This window comes from Pleurodeles waltl, chromosome 4_1 (genome assembly GCF_031143425.1).
Source record: "Pleurodeles waltl isolate 20211129_DDA chromosome 4_1, aPleWal1.hap1.20221129, whole genome shotgun sequence".
Lineage (NCBI taxonomy): Eukaryota > Metazoa > Chordata > Amphibia > Caudata > Salamandridae > Pleurodeles > Pleurodeles waltl.
In genome coordinates this window covers 870849657-870868155 of record NC_090442.1, presented here as the reverse complement: position 1 = coordinate 870868155, position 18499 = coordinate 870849657, and the positions used below count along the sequence as shown (strand labels likewise).

The 18499-nt window shown below is 43.7% G+C and overlaps 1 protein-coding gene across 2 annotated transcripts in view; it reads right to left on the bottom strand.

Moving 5' to 3' along the window:
* Positions 1-18499, bottom strand: part of LRRIQ1 (leucine rich repeats and IQ motif containing 1) — a 1566481-nt gene that overhangs the window by 1513893 nt on the left and 34089 nt on the right. For both annotated transcript variants that reach the window (XM_069229624.1, XM_069229625.1), the window contains exon 2: positions 3879-3993. In XM_069229624.1, coding sequence (XP_069085725.1) covers positions 3879-3993 — 115 coding nt within the window. The remainder of the gene's footprint in view (positions 1-3878; positions 3994-18499) is intronic.

The window sequence follows — 18499 nt, the reverse complement described above, 5'->3', positions numbered from 1 at the left end:
TCACAGGAATGCTGGCCTGCTGGTGTCAGCAGACCATCATGTCTGTGATTGCTTTTAAATAAAGCAATTTATTTTATTTATTTTTTATTTTTTTAAACGCAGCCTATTTTCCTAGAAGGAAAACAGGCTGCGTTTAAAAAGAAAAAAATGAAAAGTTTAAGTTTAATTTTTTAAGAGTAGGCAGTGGTTCGTGTTCGCTTACTGCGATTGTTCTGCGACCGCATTCACGGCCCCAAAACAATCATATATACCATTTAGATTCGGTATTAGGAAGGGATTCCTTGGACAGGCCCCTTCCTACCACCAAATCACAAAACCAAAATTGCAGTTTGGTAACAAGTTACCTAATCGCAGTCTGGGCTCTGTAGTCCCAAAAAGCATTTTTCTAGTCGCAAACGGGCTGATTCTACAAATCAGCCGGTTTGCGACTAGAAAAATGCTTTGTACATGTGATCCAAAGCTCTTTCGCATATCCTGCCCCCGACAACAAAATGTCTACAAAGACAAACTTTGCAAGCTGCACACACTTACCTGACTATGGAATGGGGGATATGCATTAAGGTGTGAAACCCACTGACTGGTGGGTATTCAATTAAAAATAGAGATACACACACACAGATATATATATATATATATATATATATATATATATATATATTCACATCCTCACATGGGACTGTGCACACATATCTCCTACGTTTTATTTGAGAGCTGCCTATGTTTATTTTTTATTTTTTTAAACTCTATTACTCTATCCACTCCGACGCCCCTTCGGACCCCTGCCCGCACTTCATCTTTAACAAAGCCGACAACATCATCACCTCCAGACCGTCATCAACTCTTCTTTTTCTTCTGCTACCTTCCCCGAATGCTGGAAACACGCCGAAGTCAACGCCCTACTAAAGAAACCTACGGCTGACCTGAGCGACCTGAAAAACTTCCGCCCCATCTCCCTTCTGCCTTTCCCAGCCAAAGTAATAGAGAAGACCGTCAACAAACAGCTGACCACCTTCCTGGAAGACAACAACCTGCTCGACCCCTCACAGACCGGATTCCGAACCAACCACAGCACAGAAACCGCCCTCATCTCAGTCACAGACGACATCAGAACCCTGATGGACAACGGTGAAACAGTCGCCCTCATTCTTCTCGACCGCTCGGCTGCCATTGACACCGTCTGTCACCGCACCCTAATCACCCGCCTCCGCTCCACCGGGATCCAAGACCAGGCCCTGGACTGGATCGCCGCCTTCCTCGTAAACCGCTCCCAAAGAGTCTACCTCCCTCCGTTTCGCTCAGAACCCACTGAGATCATCTGCGGCGTACCTCAAGGCTCATCACTCAGCCCGACACTCTTCAATGTCTACATGAGCCCCCTCGCTAACATCGTACGCAAGCACGACATCATCATCACCTCCTACGCCGACGACACCCAACTTATACTCTCCCTCACCAAGGACCCCGCCAGCGCCAAGACCAACCTACAAGAGGGTATGAAGGACGTCGCAGATTGGATGAGGCTCAGCCGCCTAAAGCTGAACTCTGAAAAAACTGAAGTCCTCATCCTCGGCAACACCCCGTCCGCCTGGGACGACTCCTGGTGGCCCACGGCCCTCGGCACCGCACCGACCCCCGCAGACCACGCCCGCAACCTCGGCTTCATCTTGGACCCCCTTCTCACCATGACCAAGCAAGTCAACGCCGTGTCCTCCGCCTGCTTCCTCACCCTCCGCATGCTCCGCAAGATCTTCCGCTGGATCCCCGCCGACACCAGAAAAACCGTGACCCACGCCCTCGTCACGAGCCGCCTGGACTACGGCAACACCCTCTATGCTGGGACCACCGCCAAACTCGAAAATCGCCTGCAACGCATTCAAAACGCCTCAGCCCGCCTCATCCTCGACGTACCCCGCAACAGCCACATCTCCGCACACCTGAGACACCTGCATTGGCTCCCAGTCAGCAAAAGGATCACCTTCCGACTTCTCACCCACGCACACAAAGCCCTCCACGACAAGGGACCGGAATACCTCAACAGACGGCTTAACTTCTACGTCCCCACCCGCCCCCTCCGCTCCTCTGGCCTCGCACTCGCCGCCGTCCCTCGCATCCGACGCTCCACGGCAGGTGGGAGATCTTTCTCCTTCCTGGCGGCCAAGACCTGGAACTCCCTCCCCACCAGCCTCAGGACCACCCAGGACCACTCCGCTTTCCGGAGACTCCTAAAGACCTGGCTGTTCGAGCAGCGATAACCACCCCCTTTGTCCCTAGCGCCTTGAGACCCGCACGGGTGAGTAGCGCGCTTTATAAATGCTAATGATTTGATTTGATTTGAATTAATTTAGGTGTGTCAGGGAATTAAGTTTTGCTCCAGTACAGATATTGCACTTTAGTATGGATCGTTAGTTCTTTCTCAAGAACAGATAACAATAGAGTTAAATACTACTTTTTTAAGAATGGGTCGCAATATCATTGGTATTGGTATTCCACATCACTAGTGGCCCTACGGCAATACTGCTGGAGATAAATTTCACCAGTGGTAGTTAATATTAGTAATAAGAACCTCACTGGGCAAGCACAATTTTCTATTCTTTAGCACCTAAGATTATGTTATACCACCCTCAGTATGTTTTCACCTAGCATTTACCACTAGCAGTAAAAGTGCCACGCTTTCCGTAACAAGGCTTTGCATCTTACATAGGATATGTGCTCTCTTGGGATTCTCAATAACCACACATATATAGGCGCCGGGGTTTTCCCGACCGGATTTTCCCACTCACCGTTCTTCCTGCCAACAGAAGTCCCGCCCACCCCAGGATCTACTTAATGAAGGCGCCGCGCGACTGCGCCACTGGCACGCCAATGGCCCGCAAAAGGCAAGCCCGTCAGTGCCTGGGCCGCGCCCAGCACCACGACTGCCAGTCTTCCCTACCCCCAAAGATACACCATCGCCGAGCTCGACACCCTGAACCCCAGACGCCGCAACAACCACTGCCACCGTGCTGACCCACGCTCCACGTTAGGACCTTTCACCAACAACCCCTCCACCACCAGAACCAGCTTCCACAGATGCATGACAAGCATCGCTGACTGGATGAAGTACAACTTCATGCAGCTGAACACAGACAAGGTGGAAGTACTGATCTTTGGCAATAGCAGCAACACATGGAACAACTCCTGCTTGCCATTAGACCTAGGACCCGCACCCACTCCCTCCGACCATGCCAGAAACCTTTGGATCATCATTGACAACAAGCTCACCATGAAATCACAGATCAAGTGACCACCAATATACATGAGACGCACCGTGACACAGGTCCTCATCACCAGCCGAATGGACTACAGCAACACCTTCTACATAAGAATCGCCGCACACCTCCTACTGAGACTTCAGACCATGCAAAACACCGCAGCCAGACTCATCCGAGGCCTTCCCCGACTAACCCGGTTCACATTCTACCTCAGGCAACTTCACTGGCTCCCCATACAGAAGAGATGCCAGTTCAACATGCTGACCCACGCACAAGAGGCCCTACACAACCAAGAACCCACGCATATTATCCACTCCCTGAACTTGCACCAAATATCGAGAAGACTACGCTCTGCCTCCCTTTCACTTGTCCATATTCCCCGCATCTACTGAGGCAGAAGTGGAGGACACCCCTTCTCTCACATTGCAACAAAAATCTGGAACAGCCTCCCCATGCACCTCCGGACCATCACCACACTTCCAGAATTCCGAATGGCTCTCAAAACCATGCTGTTTGAATAAGCCTCTAGGACCTGCATGCCCCTGGATACCAGGTCGGGTGATTAACCGCGCTTTATAAATCCTGAATGATTGAAATTAGTGTATACCAGCCAAAACAACTACTTACCGATTAGTGTGTCCAAGTCTTCTAAATCTTCCAGAATAAGCTTCTCAGCATTTTCTGCTCTCTTTTTTGCATATTGTAAACAGTGCAGAATGGAATCTGGCAATTCATCTGAAAACTTAAGACAAAGAAATTACATACATAAATATTTATTTCAAAACAAATTTCATCAAAGCTAACAGAAGTCTTTTCTGATTCACCTTTACTAAGCTAGCAGGTGTCAGTGATGGAGAGGTGTTAAACATTTGGATGTGAATAAAAATTGCATAGTTTGACTTGCTTGATACAAACATGAAAATGAACTACGTGAGCAATTAAACTAATACACAACTGTTTTAAAAGGCTAGTTGCTACAGCTGGTTATTGACTATTGACTGTTCAACAAATGTTTTCAGCCTTAGATCAGAGAACAAGTAAAGACCCATTTTACAGCAGTTGGTCACAAGATAGAATTAAATCTCTAGGTTCAGTTTATTAAAAGGGAGTTATGAGAGAAGCAGCAAAGTTTAAAGAGCAGTTAATAAGTTGATGATATTCTCTCGATACTCTCTTGAGGAGCAGTTTATCTCTTAATTTTTTCATGTTCTTTTAACTCTACAATGTTCATAAATTTCACCATGTGTATTAAGTGCTAGAAAATAAAATAAACAGGCGGAGAAACAGATAGTGACCTTATATCCCTTTATGACGCATATAATGTAATTATTTACAAAACGTTTTCCCTCTGGTAAAAGTCCCTCCTTCCTCCTCCCACAAACTCTCAGCAAACGTGATGGTAATCTGTTCTCTTTTTCACCCAGCCAAAGGTATTCTGGGTGACATCAATTACACGAGAGCAAAGCTCAACTTTTCTATGATATCACTCATAATACCAGGGTTAAAAACATGTCCGTTTATTTACTTCTTACCCTTCTTTAGTTCTATATATTGTGACTTGTGTAAAAGAAAATCATGAAAATACATGATAAATAGGAACTATGCATGATTGGCTGTCCCCTGGTGTTACACTCTACCCCACTGATACACCCTAACACATTTACTAGGTACTATTCAAAAGTACTAGAAGGACATTAACATTTCTAACATGGTCATGCCAGAGAAAGATTTTCGAAAGATCCCCTGACTTAGTGAAGTTACCGGCAGAGATCGTACTGTTAAATGGATAGGCACTTTGTAGTAAGATTTAAAAATGAAACAACTGCTGGCAATATGATCAGGCAGACTCTTAGGCTTTTGTATGCCATAACTTGTCAGTGAGGATATTAGGCTACTCTACTACATACATGATGTAGCAGTCACGCTGTGGGACGGAATCAGAAAAGATGTTGTACTCCTAAATTGAAGAGTAGTGTGTTGCACATCTAAATTCAACCTTCACTCCACATACTCATTTATATAAACCTCTATCGGAGGAAAATTATGCTTAAATGTTTTTTTTTAAAAACACGAAAGAATACGGGAATTCTACGGACATGGTGGAATTGCCACGTTTGCATGCTTATGGTTTGGGCGAGACCAAGGGTAAGCGCTGGGTGCTGTACCCTGCAAAAGATGATGGGAAACTACAAACCTGTACGTTTATGAGTATTCACACAACTCTTACAATTATTTTATTGTCACAATTTGGAAAACATCATATTTCTCCTGCCATAATAATAATGGAAACAGGTGAGAAACACTTGCTTTTTTGTTGTTGGCGAAGGGGGTCATCTATAGTGGAAAATACTTTGCCCTTTAAGCACAAAGATTTTATATGAGCACATTTACATTTCACAGATTATTGCATTTCACGTATTGGAGTACTCCAAGAAATCTGCAACTGACATTGTTCCTCTAGTACTCAAGGGCCCAAATGGGAATTCTTAAATTGTCTGGAATCTCCTCCAAACGCAGTGTGTTAGAAATGAGGTATTTGGTTGGGAGTCAGGTTACCCCCTGTCCAAGCAAGGAACCTCACTCTAGTCAGGGTAAGTCACACACAATCCAAATTATCCTGTGCCCACCCTCTGGTAGCTTGGCATTGAGCAGTCAGGCTTAACTTAGAAGGCAATGTGTAAAGTATTTGTGCAATACATTATACAATAACACCATATAGCACCACAAAAATACACCACACAGTGTTTAGAAAAATATAAATTATTTATCTGGATAAATGCAGGTCAAAACTATTAAAATGCAATAAGTAAATGTAGAGGTATCACTGAAAAGTGATATAAAGTGTCTTAAGTCTTCTAAAAGCAAACAAAGTCTCTTTCAAGCACAAAGTACCTAGTTTGCGTGAAAAATCTCCACAAAGAACTGCAGAGGAGGAGAAGCAAGGAAACAAGGGGGGTGTGCGTCGATTTCTCGGGCCAAACACAACGATGCGTTGTTTAGTTTCCACGCAGGGACGGCTGTGCATCGATTTCCGGCGCTCGGTCGTGGATCCTCTTTGGGTTGTAGGCTTTTCAGACACCCCAGGGACGGTGCGTGGATTTCCTGCACTGGCAGGACGAAGTCACAGGAGCTGCGTCGATCCGCTGGGCGTTGCATTGAATTTTCTACCGCACAGCAGGCGCTGCGTCGATTCCTCTCTGGAAGTCGGGCTGCGTCATTCCGGGTCAGCTGTGCGTCGATCCAGTGGGCTGTGCGTCAAAGTTCCGGTCGCTACGCTGGCGCTGCGTTGATCTTCTCATTGCGAACTCCGGCTGTGTCAGCCCGGTTCGGCGTGCAGTGAAATTTTCACTGTGGTGCAAGCTGTGAATCGCTTCTGGCAGGCTGTGCGTCAAATTTTGCAGCACAAGGATTCCTTCTTGAAGAGATTACGTTTTTTTGGTCCGGAGACCTCAGGAAACAGGAAGCAAGCTTCATCCAAGCCCTTGGAGAGCACTTCTTCACCTCAGCCAGAGAGCAGCAAGGCAGCAGAGCAACAGCAAGGCAGCAGTCCTTCACAGAAAGCAGTCAGGTGAGTCCTTTGGGCAGCCAGGCAGTTCTTCTTGGCAGGATGGAGGGTCTGGTTACAAGTTTCTTCTCCAGGAAGTGTCTGAGTTGGTAAGGGCAGTGGCCCTGTTTATATACCCAAATGTGCTTTTGCACTGGGGGGAGACTTCAAAGAGTGGCTTAGTAGTGCACTAGGTCCCCTTTCAGTTGAATCCTGTCTGCCAGGGTCCCAGTAGGGGGTGCGGCAGTTCTTTGTGTGACGGCAGGCCCTCCACCCTCCCAGCCCAGGAAGACCCCTTCAAAATGCAGATGTATGGAAGTGAGGCTGAGTATCCTGTGTTTGGGGTGTGTCTGAGTGAATGCACAAGGATCTCTCAACTAAACCCAGCCAGACGTGGATTCTAAGTCACAGAAAGATTTAAGTGAAAACAAATGCTCACTTTCTAAAAGTGGCATTTCTAAAATAGTAATATTAAATCCAACTTTATCAGTCAGCAGGATGTTATATCACTATTCTGGCCATACTAAATATGACCTTCCTACTGCTTTCAGATCAGCAGCTCCCACTCAAACAATGTATGAGGGCAGCCCCAGTGCTAGCCTATGAAGGGAGCTGGCCTCACAGCAGTGTGAAAACGAATTTAGGAGTTTTACACTACCAGGACATGTAAACTACATAAGAACAAGTGTTTTGCCTACACAGCACCCTGCCCTATGGGTTACCTAGGGCATACCTTAGGGGGTCTTATATATAGAAAAAGGGGAGTTTTAGGCTTGGCAAGTACTTTTAAATGCCAAGTCGAATTGGCAGTGAAAGTGCACATACAGGCCATGCAATGGCAGGCCTGAGACAAGCTTAAGGGGCTACTTAAAAGGGTGGCACAATCAGTGCTGCAGGCCCACTAGTAGCATTTAATCTACAGGCCCTGGGCACATATACTGCACTCTACTAGGGACTTATAAGTAAATTAAACAGTCCAATTGGGTATGATCCAATGTTGCAATGTTTAAAAGGAGAGAGCATATGCACTTTAGCACTGGATAGCAGTGGTGAAGTGCACAGAGTCTTAAAACCAGCAAAAACAGTATCTAAAAAGTGGAGGGAGGTAGGCAAAAAGTTAGGGGTGTCCCCCCAGCCCCCTAAGGCTGTCAGGTCTAACACAGTGGTAACCTTAGAGAAGCAGATCTCAGACATTAATCACTTGGCCTTTGGTAAACTGTGTTATTAGGAACAGATTTCTATCTGGACACATCACAAAGGCAAATGTGATTTTGCAGGAACACCACAGTGCTTTAGGAAACCCAGCAGGTTCACTGGACACTAGGTTTTGCCCTTTCTTCCTATCACCTTCTTTCAATGTTATACTCATTGTGTTCAATGCCTCATGGCCCCACCCACCACTTCCGCTGCAAGCTATGCTGTACCGCTGGGCATATAATTTGGCTTTTCCAACTGTTGTTGAGTTGCTTCACAAGCATGGGCAAGCCCAACCCCTTCCACAGTGTGCACTGCCATTCATGCGCACGCAGGCATGTCTGTCATAACATACTGGAGTTCTTAGTTGTCCCTTGTGTGACTCTGTTTCAGCTCTTCACCGAGCCCAGTCAATTTCAATGCTTTCATTTTTTTGTCCATTAAAAGCAAGATGGCTTTAGAAGCATGGCTTCTAAAGTCTGACAAGGAAAGGTGAAGCAATCTTTCCCTCCCATTCAGACTCAACTAGCAGCAAGCACAGAAGCACACAAGCAGAGAGGCAGCTGGCCGACTGGGCACTTTTGAAAGAAGTGGGTGGAGGGCGCACACAGAGAAGCAGTATTTCACACACTCTGCCTTTTTCTATCTCAAGCAGCTCACAATTATACAGGAAACAGGTGGAGATGAGAGGAAATGCCACTTGGAGGTAAAGTGTTTGCACAATTCTAAATGAGACAAAAAAGGCACAACATAAATTCTGCAAAGGATGATTGTGTGCCTCTGAGGAGCTTTGAAATTATTTCCTCACCCGCCTTTCTCGCCATAGTCTTTACTTAATGATCTTTAGCTCCTGTGGACAAAACTTTAAAAAGCAAAATTAGCTTACTAGTTTCCCATCCCTCTAAGATGGCTGAATTCCGCTTAGTTAGCACAAAAAGAAAGTCGACCTTATCATGTTTTTTAGTTTGTGGTGAGTAATTCGAGCAAATGTGTCAGGTAAAATACTAAAAATAAGAAACAATATGCCACTTATTTAAGGGCAGCTATCTTACTCTAAACAGATTAAGTGCCTGTTAATAGAAGTCCATCACAACGGACTCTCTCCCTGGAGCTTGTGCCCAATTGAGAGCATGCCTTGTCACCGTTTGTTTTTTTGGTTGGCGCTCCTCAGTAGTACTGAATCACGTGCTGGGAATGAAGCATTATGGCTGTTGCTTTTCAGCAGATGAGAAACAGTGATGTGCATGCTACCACGTCAATGGCTGTCTCCCAGCTATTATTAAGAATCAGGATGTGTCACTGTTTCTCTTGTGTTGTACATGACTAGCAATTATGGGAAGTTCTAAGAAAGTTACGTGTAGTACTTTTACTAAGTTGAGCGCGAGCCGCTGGAATGTTGGTTCGTGAGGGGTTGCTAAGCATTGGCGAAGCGTCAGAAGAAAGATGGTTGCTCGCTTGTGTGCGGGGCGTTTTTCCTGACGCACTCGGAGTATTTATGGCGGATAATCTATTAAGACAATAAAGTCGCTGTAATTAACAACGCTCCTCTCTTTACTTCACTACAGTACGGAGAAGACCCATAATATTGAAGTGGAACCAGGGGAAGTGGTGGCTATTCCTTCTTTAGCTGTCACTCAATAGATGGTCTAGGCAGCAGTGGCCACTCCTTCTCCTGAAGGGTAACGTATGGCCCCTCTACCAGAGGGGAATTCACAGGATGTCAGAGGAAGATATGTGCAAGGACAAGAATTAAGAGTAGTCTTTCAGCACATAAGGGAGACATTACCTTTTCTGGAACCCTTTAAGGCAGAGGAAAGTAATGATTCATTCTTCCACAACAGAAGGAGCAAGGATCTCTCTCCTCGCATTCCTCTATTAAACTTGTGAGGGAGACGAAATGGAAGACTAATAAACATTCATTTAAGTGTTTCTTTTTGAAGAAATATCCTATCCAGAACTTTGCAGATGATTTTCCAGCAACAGTTGAAGTTGACTCATTGATGGCAGGCTTGGCCTCACAGGGTGGTATTATTTCAAAGGACACAGCTCCTGTGGGTCCAGTAGACAAAAAGGTGGATCTGGCAGTTAATAATACCTTTGCAACTTTGAACTTTGCAACCAGAGCTGCAGTTTATTCCTCCTATGCTGTAGAGTCACAGGAGATGATTGAATAAGGAACAGATATTACTCCAACATAGCACTAACGGAGCAGCAAGTAAGTCTACTGTTGGATATCTCTTAGGATTCCTTGAGTGCAGCTGTTTCAACGGCAGACTCTTCCAAAGCTGCAAGACAGCAATTATGGTTAAGGTCCTGGAAGGTGGATTCATCACAGAAAGCCCTTTTCATGACGATATCTTTTTGAGGCACTACATTGTATAGCCTCCCCTCAACACACACACACGGGGGGGAAGCTCATAAGTCCCAGCTAAAGCTCCAAGAGGCATGCTTTTTAGAAACAAAAGAACATTTGGTCTGGCATGAAGGTAAATCAAATCAACCTTTACCAGGTATGGGGATGTGTCTAGGGCTGTCTCTGCCTCAGATAAGAAACGATCCTAGCAGGCGGGGAACTTAACCCTGTAATCTCCTGACTAAATGCCCAAGGAGCTTCTGCCAGTTGGAGGCAAATTTCTCATTTTGCGAGGTTTTGGACAGAGACAGTGTCAGACCAGTGGGTCCTGCATATTGTAGAGGAGGGAATGCAGATTGGTTTCGACCTGCTTTATCTAGATTTCTTTCTATGCCACTTCTCGTTCAACATATCTAGCAAAGAAACATTCCCTTCAAGAGGGTATTCAGAAGCTCCTGGTACAAAGAGCTGTTGTGAGAGCCCTGCTTTTTCAAAAGGGGAAGGGTGTATATTCAATTCTGTTTTCAGTAAAGAAATCCTGAGGAAAGTTGAGGCGCGTTCTCGACTTAAAAAATAAGAACTCAATTATCTCTCATATAAAATTCAAGATGTTGTCACTTTAAGAAATCCTACTTTTCATAAACAATGGAGACTTCCCAGAGCCACAGGATGTATTTGATGAGTACCTCCATGTACCAATTCATCGCAAATTAGTAAATTCTGTGAAAGGAAATTGCACCATCAGTTTCAGGTACTGGCGTTTGGTCTTGCTTTTTCATGAAGGGTGTTAACTAAGGTGTTAGCTCAATTTGTATTAGTCATTGATAAGAGAAGAGTTTAGATTTTTTCCATATCGCGATGACTGGCTAATTTCTGCTTCTTCCCTCCCTAAAGTTAGCCAGCCATTCCAAAAAGTGGGCAAGATGCTACAAGATCAGAGATTTTTGTGGAATCGGAAGAAGTCATGGCTAATGCAAACAAGGGACTTGACTTTCGTAAGTACACATTTGAAGAGGAGGAGTTCCTTCCTTAGGAAAGATTGCAGAAACTGGCGATAGAAATTAAAGATCCGCTTGAACAGAATGTCCCCCAGTGAGACAATGGCTGAGACTTCAGAGCCCGATGACTTAGTTTTTCACAGTGTTTCATTGGGCTTGTTTGCATATGTACACTATGATAAACCATATGTTGAGTACCAAGTTCAGAGGATTAGAACAGGGTGTTCCAGACACAGCTCAGGTTCAGAAGTCCTTAGACTGCTGGTTGAAGAAGGAAAATCTGTCAAGTGACTTCCATCCCTTGTCACTCCATCGAAGATTATTACAACAGATGCCAGAAAGCTGGGATGGCGTGGCACGCTGTACAGATGGTCATTCCAGGGAAAGTGGACAAGCTTCCAGGCTGCCTGTTTTTCCAACTACAGAGAGCTCCAGGCTGTTCAACTGGCTCTGTTAGCATTTGCTTCCCACTTTACGGGTCATAATGTGCAGATCAGGACAGACAACACATTGGTAATGGGATACTTGAATCATCAGTAATGTGGGAGTGTGACCTCCTAAATTAGGCTAAGGTGACTTGTAATAGGGCAGTGACATCTACTACCCTCAGAGGTCGACTCAAATCTTTTGACTCAGACAGGAGTAATAAGATCATCAAAACAATGAGAATCAATAGCCATAAACAACCAAAATATGCAATGAGGAGTCAGTAATTTATACCCACCATGACCTATGTGGTCATGAATTACAACACCAGTTTAGTAAAGTTTAAACATTTATTGCACTGATATGAACAATACTAAGGTCACATAAATGATGTGCAAATCCACACGATAGCAATACAGAAAACACAGGCTGTCCAAATCGTCCGAAGAATCTTAGTCTAATCAGTGCAATCACCATTAAACATTCCAAAAGAACTGTACAGAATAGCAACAGAATTATTTGAAAAATAGCAGCAAACTTAATTAGTTGTACAGTTAAATCAATTAATAAATATTTAATCAAATAATGGGTCAGACATCCTAACTACTAATTTGAAAAGCATGTGTGGGCTGGGCTTTGCCACATGCAAAAATAAAAAATAAGACAAAATTAATTTGGAAAACAGCTAACTATGGCGCTAATAAAGATATGCGGTTAGATTTCTAAAGGGAAAATCAGCACATTGGTTATTCCTCTCCTAAGTGAAACAGCAGCTAGCAGAGTCATTAGTAGAGCACAGGCACAGAAGGTCTTCAGCAGTCAGCATCAGGAACAGAGAAAGGGCAACAGTTCAGTAACGCTGGGCCTAGTATCTGAACTGTTAAAATCATAAGTAGCTAGACATAAGAGCTGCACAGAATTGAAACTGCAAAGAACTAAACAGAACTGAACTGAAAAGACACCGGACAGAATCTGACTCTGAATGGAACTGAACAGAAACTGACTTACATCACCTAAAGCTTTGCTAAATTAAAGTCCCAAAAATCCCTAGCTAGGCTTCTATTGGACAAACTATGTGGTGTGATAGTGGGTAACCAATTGCATATCGTCTGAGCTTCAGTTGTATCTTTCTTCAATCCTCCTCCAAGGTAAGCTCATGTTGACGCTTCTCTCCGGGTCAGCAGTTTCCGCAAAAAAATAACATTGTAGAAAATAGCAAAGAGCATGACATTTCAGCAAACAGTACTTCCTACCAGAAACTAAGGCCCATTGTTAAAACTTGCAATATTTATCACAAGGAAGTACAGAGTGAGAAAACAGTACATTTCCACTGTGAGCTTTCAAGGGGATGTCTAATAAACAATGTTTGCAAAAGCATGTCAGTAAAGCAGCATAACATTTCAACAGTGTGCTTCTGGAAAAATTCTAAAAAGTAGGCCTTTTTATTAAATCTAATATATGGAGAATAAAACAGCTTTAATATTAATTTCACACTATTAGTTTTGTTCATTAATATTAATCTTTTTTAGTTATAATTCATCACAATACATTTTCACAACCAATTATTATTTCACATAGAATTCAAAGTGGCGGACACCATGTCAACCAGATTTTAAACATTCACGTTTTATTTTACTAACATGAGTTTCTCAAAATTAGCCTTTTATTATATACTATGTGTTATCTTTTTGTTATTCATATTTTATCACTGATGTATGCTCTTTAACAGGAAGGATGCAGGGTCCAATATCCCAGCCTGTTAGCTCAGGAGATTTGCTCTAAGGCAGAGTCAGTCCTCAGTTCTTCAAGGGAGACAACTGAAGCACAGTCTTCCTTTCAGTGAGCTTGTTATCTTTAACAAGGACTGCATTCCACCAAGAGAGAATGCTCTTCTCCCATGGTTCTGCACAATTATTCCTTGGCAGGAGACATGGAGGTTAGACACCATGTTGTTAAAGTGTTTGACAGGGCTGCTGTATGCATTCCCTCCAATCTCTACAATTCCCAAAGATTTTCAGACAATCAGGGATGGCAGAGCACTAGTTCTTCTGATCGCCCTAGGTTGGCAAAAGCACCCATGGTTTCACCTCTAAGATCTAGCAATTTAGTCTCTCTCAGAAATTCAATAGCAGCCATATCCTTTAGTGGGTTCTCCATTTCCTCCTAGCATTCTGGAGTGGAAGCATCTTCAGGCTTGGCTCTAGAGTGGTTGAATTTATTGGTTAAGGATTATTCTTCTGAGGTGGCTGAGCTGATTCAATAACAGTCTAAATGCCACTCTACCTTTAAAGCTTATGCTAGGCACTGGTCAAACTTTGAGATATGGTGCAGGATAAAGGCTTTAAATATGTGCCAATAGACACCCCATAAGAGGTCTGGATTTCTTGTTTGATGGTTTTAGTTGGAAATATCAATCAACCACACGTGCACAGTGGGCAATGGTGAGAGCATTAAGTAGGCCTTTTATTTACCATCTGGACCTCTGATTTCAAGGCTGATGAAATAGTTTTCCCTCAAAAGTCTGAAATGTCATTGTTCTTCTCTTTCATGGAATTTACCATTGGTTTTAAGGCCACTCAAAGTTGCTTCCTTTCAACCACTGGAGAGGGTTGAGTTGAAGTTCTTAACCCTCAAGGTTGTATTCTTGGTAGCTGTATTGAAAATAGGTAGGTTTGACCACTGACTTTGTGTTTCACCACTGTGCATATTAGTTGTTCAGTGTTCACCAGTTGCAGATTACATTTTGTATTCAGTTTAGCTGCCTATTGGCTTTATCATGGCATTGGACATTGCAGATGAGCTGTGTTTTTCCACATGGTAAACTAAGTGTGTTTCTTCGTATTACTCTCACCGAACACGAACAGTTCTTGATAAGAGAGCACATATTTTTTGTTTTCTCCAGTGAAGGGAACAGGTCGTCCTTGGAATGGGAGCCTTGAAAGGTTGGCCAATTTTCCATATTTTTCTTCCAACTCTGACCTACAGTAGCCATCATGTTTGAATATTTCCATCTGAGAGGGGAGGGCCTTTCAGAAGGCTCTTTCTATGATTGTTTAGGCTATAAAAGAGGTGGCCCTGCTCAGTAGCTAGGGAATTTCCGAGACCTCGTCAGGATTAGACGTTGAATGCCTGACACAGACACTTGTCCCGTGAGGGTGGATATCTCTTTCTCGCAGTTGATCAGGGGTCGTCTTCTTGCTGGCATGAGAAAGATGAAGAGCTTGGCAGGCCCTACGGTGATGAAGTTTTACTTTAGCCTTTGCTTTGCAATTATGCTATCATATAATCACATATATTTGCTGTGTACATTGCAGTTGAGAATCACTTTGATATATTTTCCTTTCATTGCTGTGACTATTTTTAAACGTGTGCCTTCGACCTACTAATCTCCTTCATTTTTTTTTAGGAACCTCTTGGTGGAATAATAATAAATGTCTTCTTTGAACTAAGAAGTGCATTCCAGGGATTTTTGTCAGCTTGGTGATTAGTAAAAGCAAAACAGTAGCCATTCCCCTTCCAGGAGAATAGGGAAGCTGAAATGTTTGTTATGATCGGAGCATTTTTCAAGCGTGTTTCCTCACAAGTTTGTTCAGCAACTTGATTCTAAATTTATCCTGAAAGTTCCCTCTTTCTTTTTTTAACCAAGAGAGGCTGTTCAACCCGTCCTAGTTCCTTATCGTCATACAAAGCAGACGTCTTTGCTGCATCTGTTGAATGTTAAAAGCGCTCATTTGATCTACCAAGAGAGAACAGATGTGATCAGAAAGGCAAATTTGTGACATTTGCTCCAGTAGGAAAGTGTTTGCAACCATAAAACTCTACCCTAAATAGATGGATCATTCAGACAATTATTTTTAGATTAACAGACCTTCAGGGTAAAGAAGTGGCGAACCAAACCCAAGGGATATCTACAAGAAGCATATCTATTTCTTGGGCTTCTTTCAAAGGAGTGTTGATTGAGTAGATTTGTAATGCAGCCACATGGTTTTCTCCTCATACGTTCATGAACCACTATATACTGAAATTAGTGGCCGTGCTGCCATAGCTTTTGCTTTCCCAGTTTGAATGAGAGTTCAGAGTGCTATATGTTAATTAACATATTTAGGTAGAACTGAACAGAGAGATAATTACATCTTTATTTTGTGCATCTATATTGCACAAGTTGGCATCAGCTCATTAAGTAAAGACTGTGGAAAGGAAGAAGGAGCAGGATGCTCAAGCCTTCCTTGCTACAGTCTTATTTCCCATCCCTCCCAGCCCCGGAGAAGTACAGCTCCAGACACAAATAGCTTTTAGATTGAAACAGGATGTACAAGAGTTCAACTTTCTTTTTATGCTAATTTAGAGGAACATGAGGACATTGACCATCTTGGAGTAGGCTAATTTTGCTTTATGAAGTTCTGTCCATTGGAGCTACTGCTCATTGAATAAAGACTGTGGCAAGGAAGAATTGGACTCAGAGTAACAAATAATGAAGTTTTACTGTGCTTTGCAGGATGCATTCATTGTTAACTTTTCCTTTGTCAAAGCACCTCTGATTCAACTGATGCAGTATTTGTGGGCTCTTTTCATTCCATTTCGTGAGTGAACACCTATCTGTACCATGCTCTTATAGTTTGTTCAGTCATACCTCTACTATCTGTTCAACTACTATACTTTTATGTTTTACTGACATTAGGGTGTATCAGTGGGAGCCACTAAAGTTGATGAAATGCTGGGAAATGTAATTATTTCAGCCTTATGAACAAAAATTTGCTAAGGCCTAAGAGAAAGCATCTTTATGTCAAAGCACTGGCTTTAACGATGCCATGATCTGCCACAAATTACGTAATAAGGTAGCAGAAGAGATCACATTCACACGAGGAGCCACCAATTTGATGCCAAAATCTGAAATGAGCTTACTGGTGGTGACCGACTCAAAGTTTTTCTGGCCAAAGCAAAGAAGAACAAGGCCCTTCAAGGTTGTCTACAACCAAAATCTCTGTTTTCTCAGAGTTTAACTTCAATGAGTGGTTGCTTATCCAATCAGGCACAAGCAGAAGGCACGCTGGAAAGCCATTTGATGACACACCTAGAGCCCACCAAAACTCGAGTGATTGTAGATGTTATCAGCAAACAAATAAAAACAACTGACATGCACATGAACAAGGGTAGCCAATAGCTGAACTTATATGTTAAAGACTGCAGTGCACTGCCAGAAAGCAGCAGCAGGAAGGCAACACCATTGACTTTTTCACCCTAAAATAGAACTTATGCAAGACAAGGCAAGGTGAGAGATATTCCTATGAGACATATCCGGAGGAGTGTATTCTAGACACTATCGAACTTATCCGACAAGGCCTAAGCGATAAGAGGGGCAACACAACACACAGCCACTTCCAACTGAAAGACTCAAGGACCTAGACTAATACTAGCTGACCACACCTAAGAGTTCAGAAACTGGCTTGAAAGTGGTCAAGGTCTTCATTAGCTTCAATAATGCCACAAACATCTTAAGACAGTACAATCTAAATTTAAAAGATATCAGTGCTGTAGAAAGGTGAAGGTATTATATGGTATGACTAGGTAGTCTTGCCATGGAATACCAACAATACCCAGTACTGGACTTCAGATTCACTCTCAGAAGACCCTTGCTCAGTCCTGGTAGTGTGGCATAGAGCAGTCAGGCTACTAAGAGGAACATGAGTAAATGACACAACTCGACAGTACTCAGACAACAATTAAGAAAAATAGATTACATTTTAATCTTAATTTAGACACCAAACCGAACTTTTGAGCTTTTGTACCAGAGTTGTGAATGTTTAAGTCTTTAGAAATTATAGTAGTTTGCAGATTTAAAGGGCTTCCATGGAAGTCAATGGGGAAAATAGCAGTGTGCACTCAGGCACGTGTAGGGTGAGTTCCGATGAACCCACAGGAACTTAAGGTTCTGCAGGGACCTAGACCAAGATTCAACAGTCAGACTTTTGTTACCTTGCCCAGGGAGTCCAGCTGCAGAGGTGACTTGGCTGTCCTTGGTGTTGAACAGTCCGCAATGGCTGGGGTGTTTTGTACTATCTTGCAAAACTGGACTAAGGGGTGGACTCACACTCTACCCTTCAGATGTAGAGGTCTTTGGGGGGCCAGGATCAGGATTCAATGTTTGGATCTTCACCACCTCGTCCGGTGGCTCGGGCTGCAGAGGTAGCTCCTACCTGTCAATCCCCAGGCTAGTCATGCCAAAGATGCTTTGACAAAGGAAAAGTTAACGATGCTTGCAATCAAAGTCACTTTCTTCAGGCTGCAAACCCACTGGAGGGTCGCCAGCGACGTCGGTCCCTATGTTGGTAGGGGCGGTGCTCTGGAGTTGGTGAATATCTGTGACCGTCGGTTTCTAGGCAGGTGACAGACAAGACTTGGTATCTGCAAGGGTGTTCCACAGGCTTTCTGGCAGCTGGAGATCATTTTGTGGGAAGTATAGGCTTGAAACTTGGCACGGGCCTCACTTCAACTCCTCAGATGCTGGACACAGAGTTTCTTTTGTCTCAGGCACTCAGAGCCCACTGGGTCGCAGTTCTTCGACCTCACCCCTTCTTTACTCCTGTAATATAGGGGACGGGTGCCACCAGTCAGAGGAGTCTTTCTTGGAGTTTCGGTGTCTACTGGGGTCTCTCTGGCGGGACCAATGAGTTTTCACCTCCAGCACATGTCAGGTACTCAGTTCCTGTACTGGTCCCTTTAGGCCAGTCTGTGT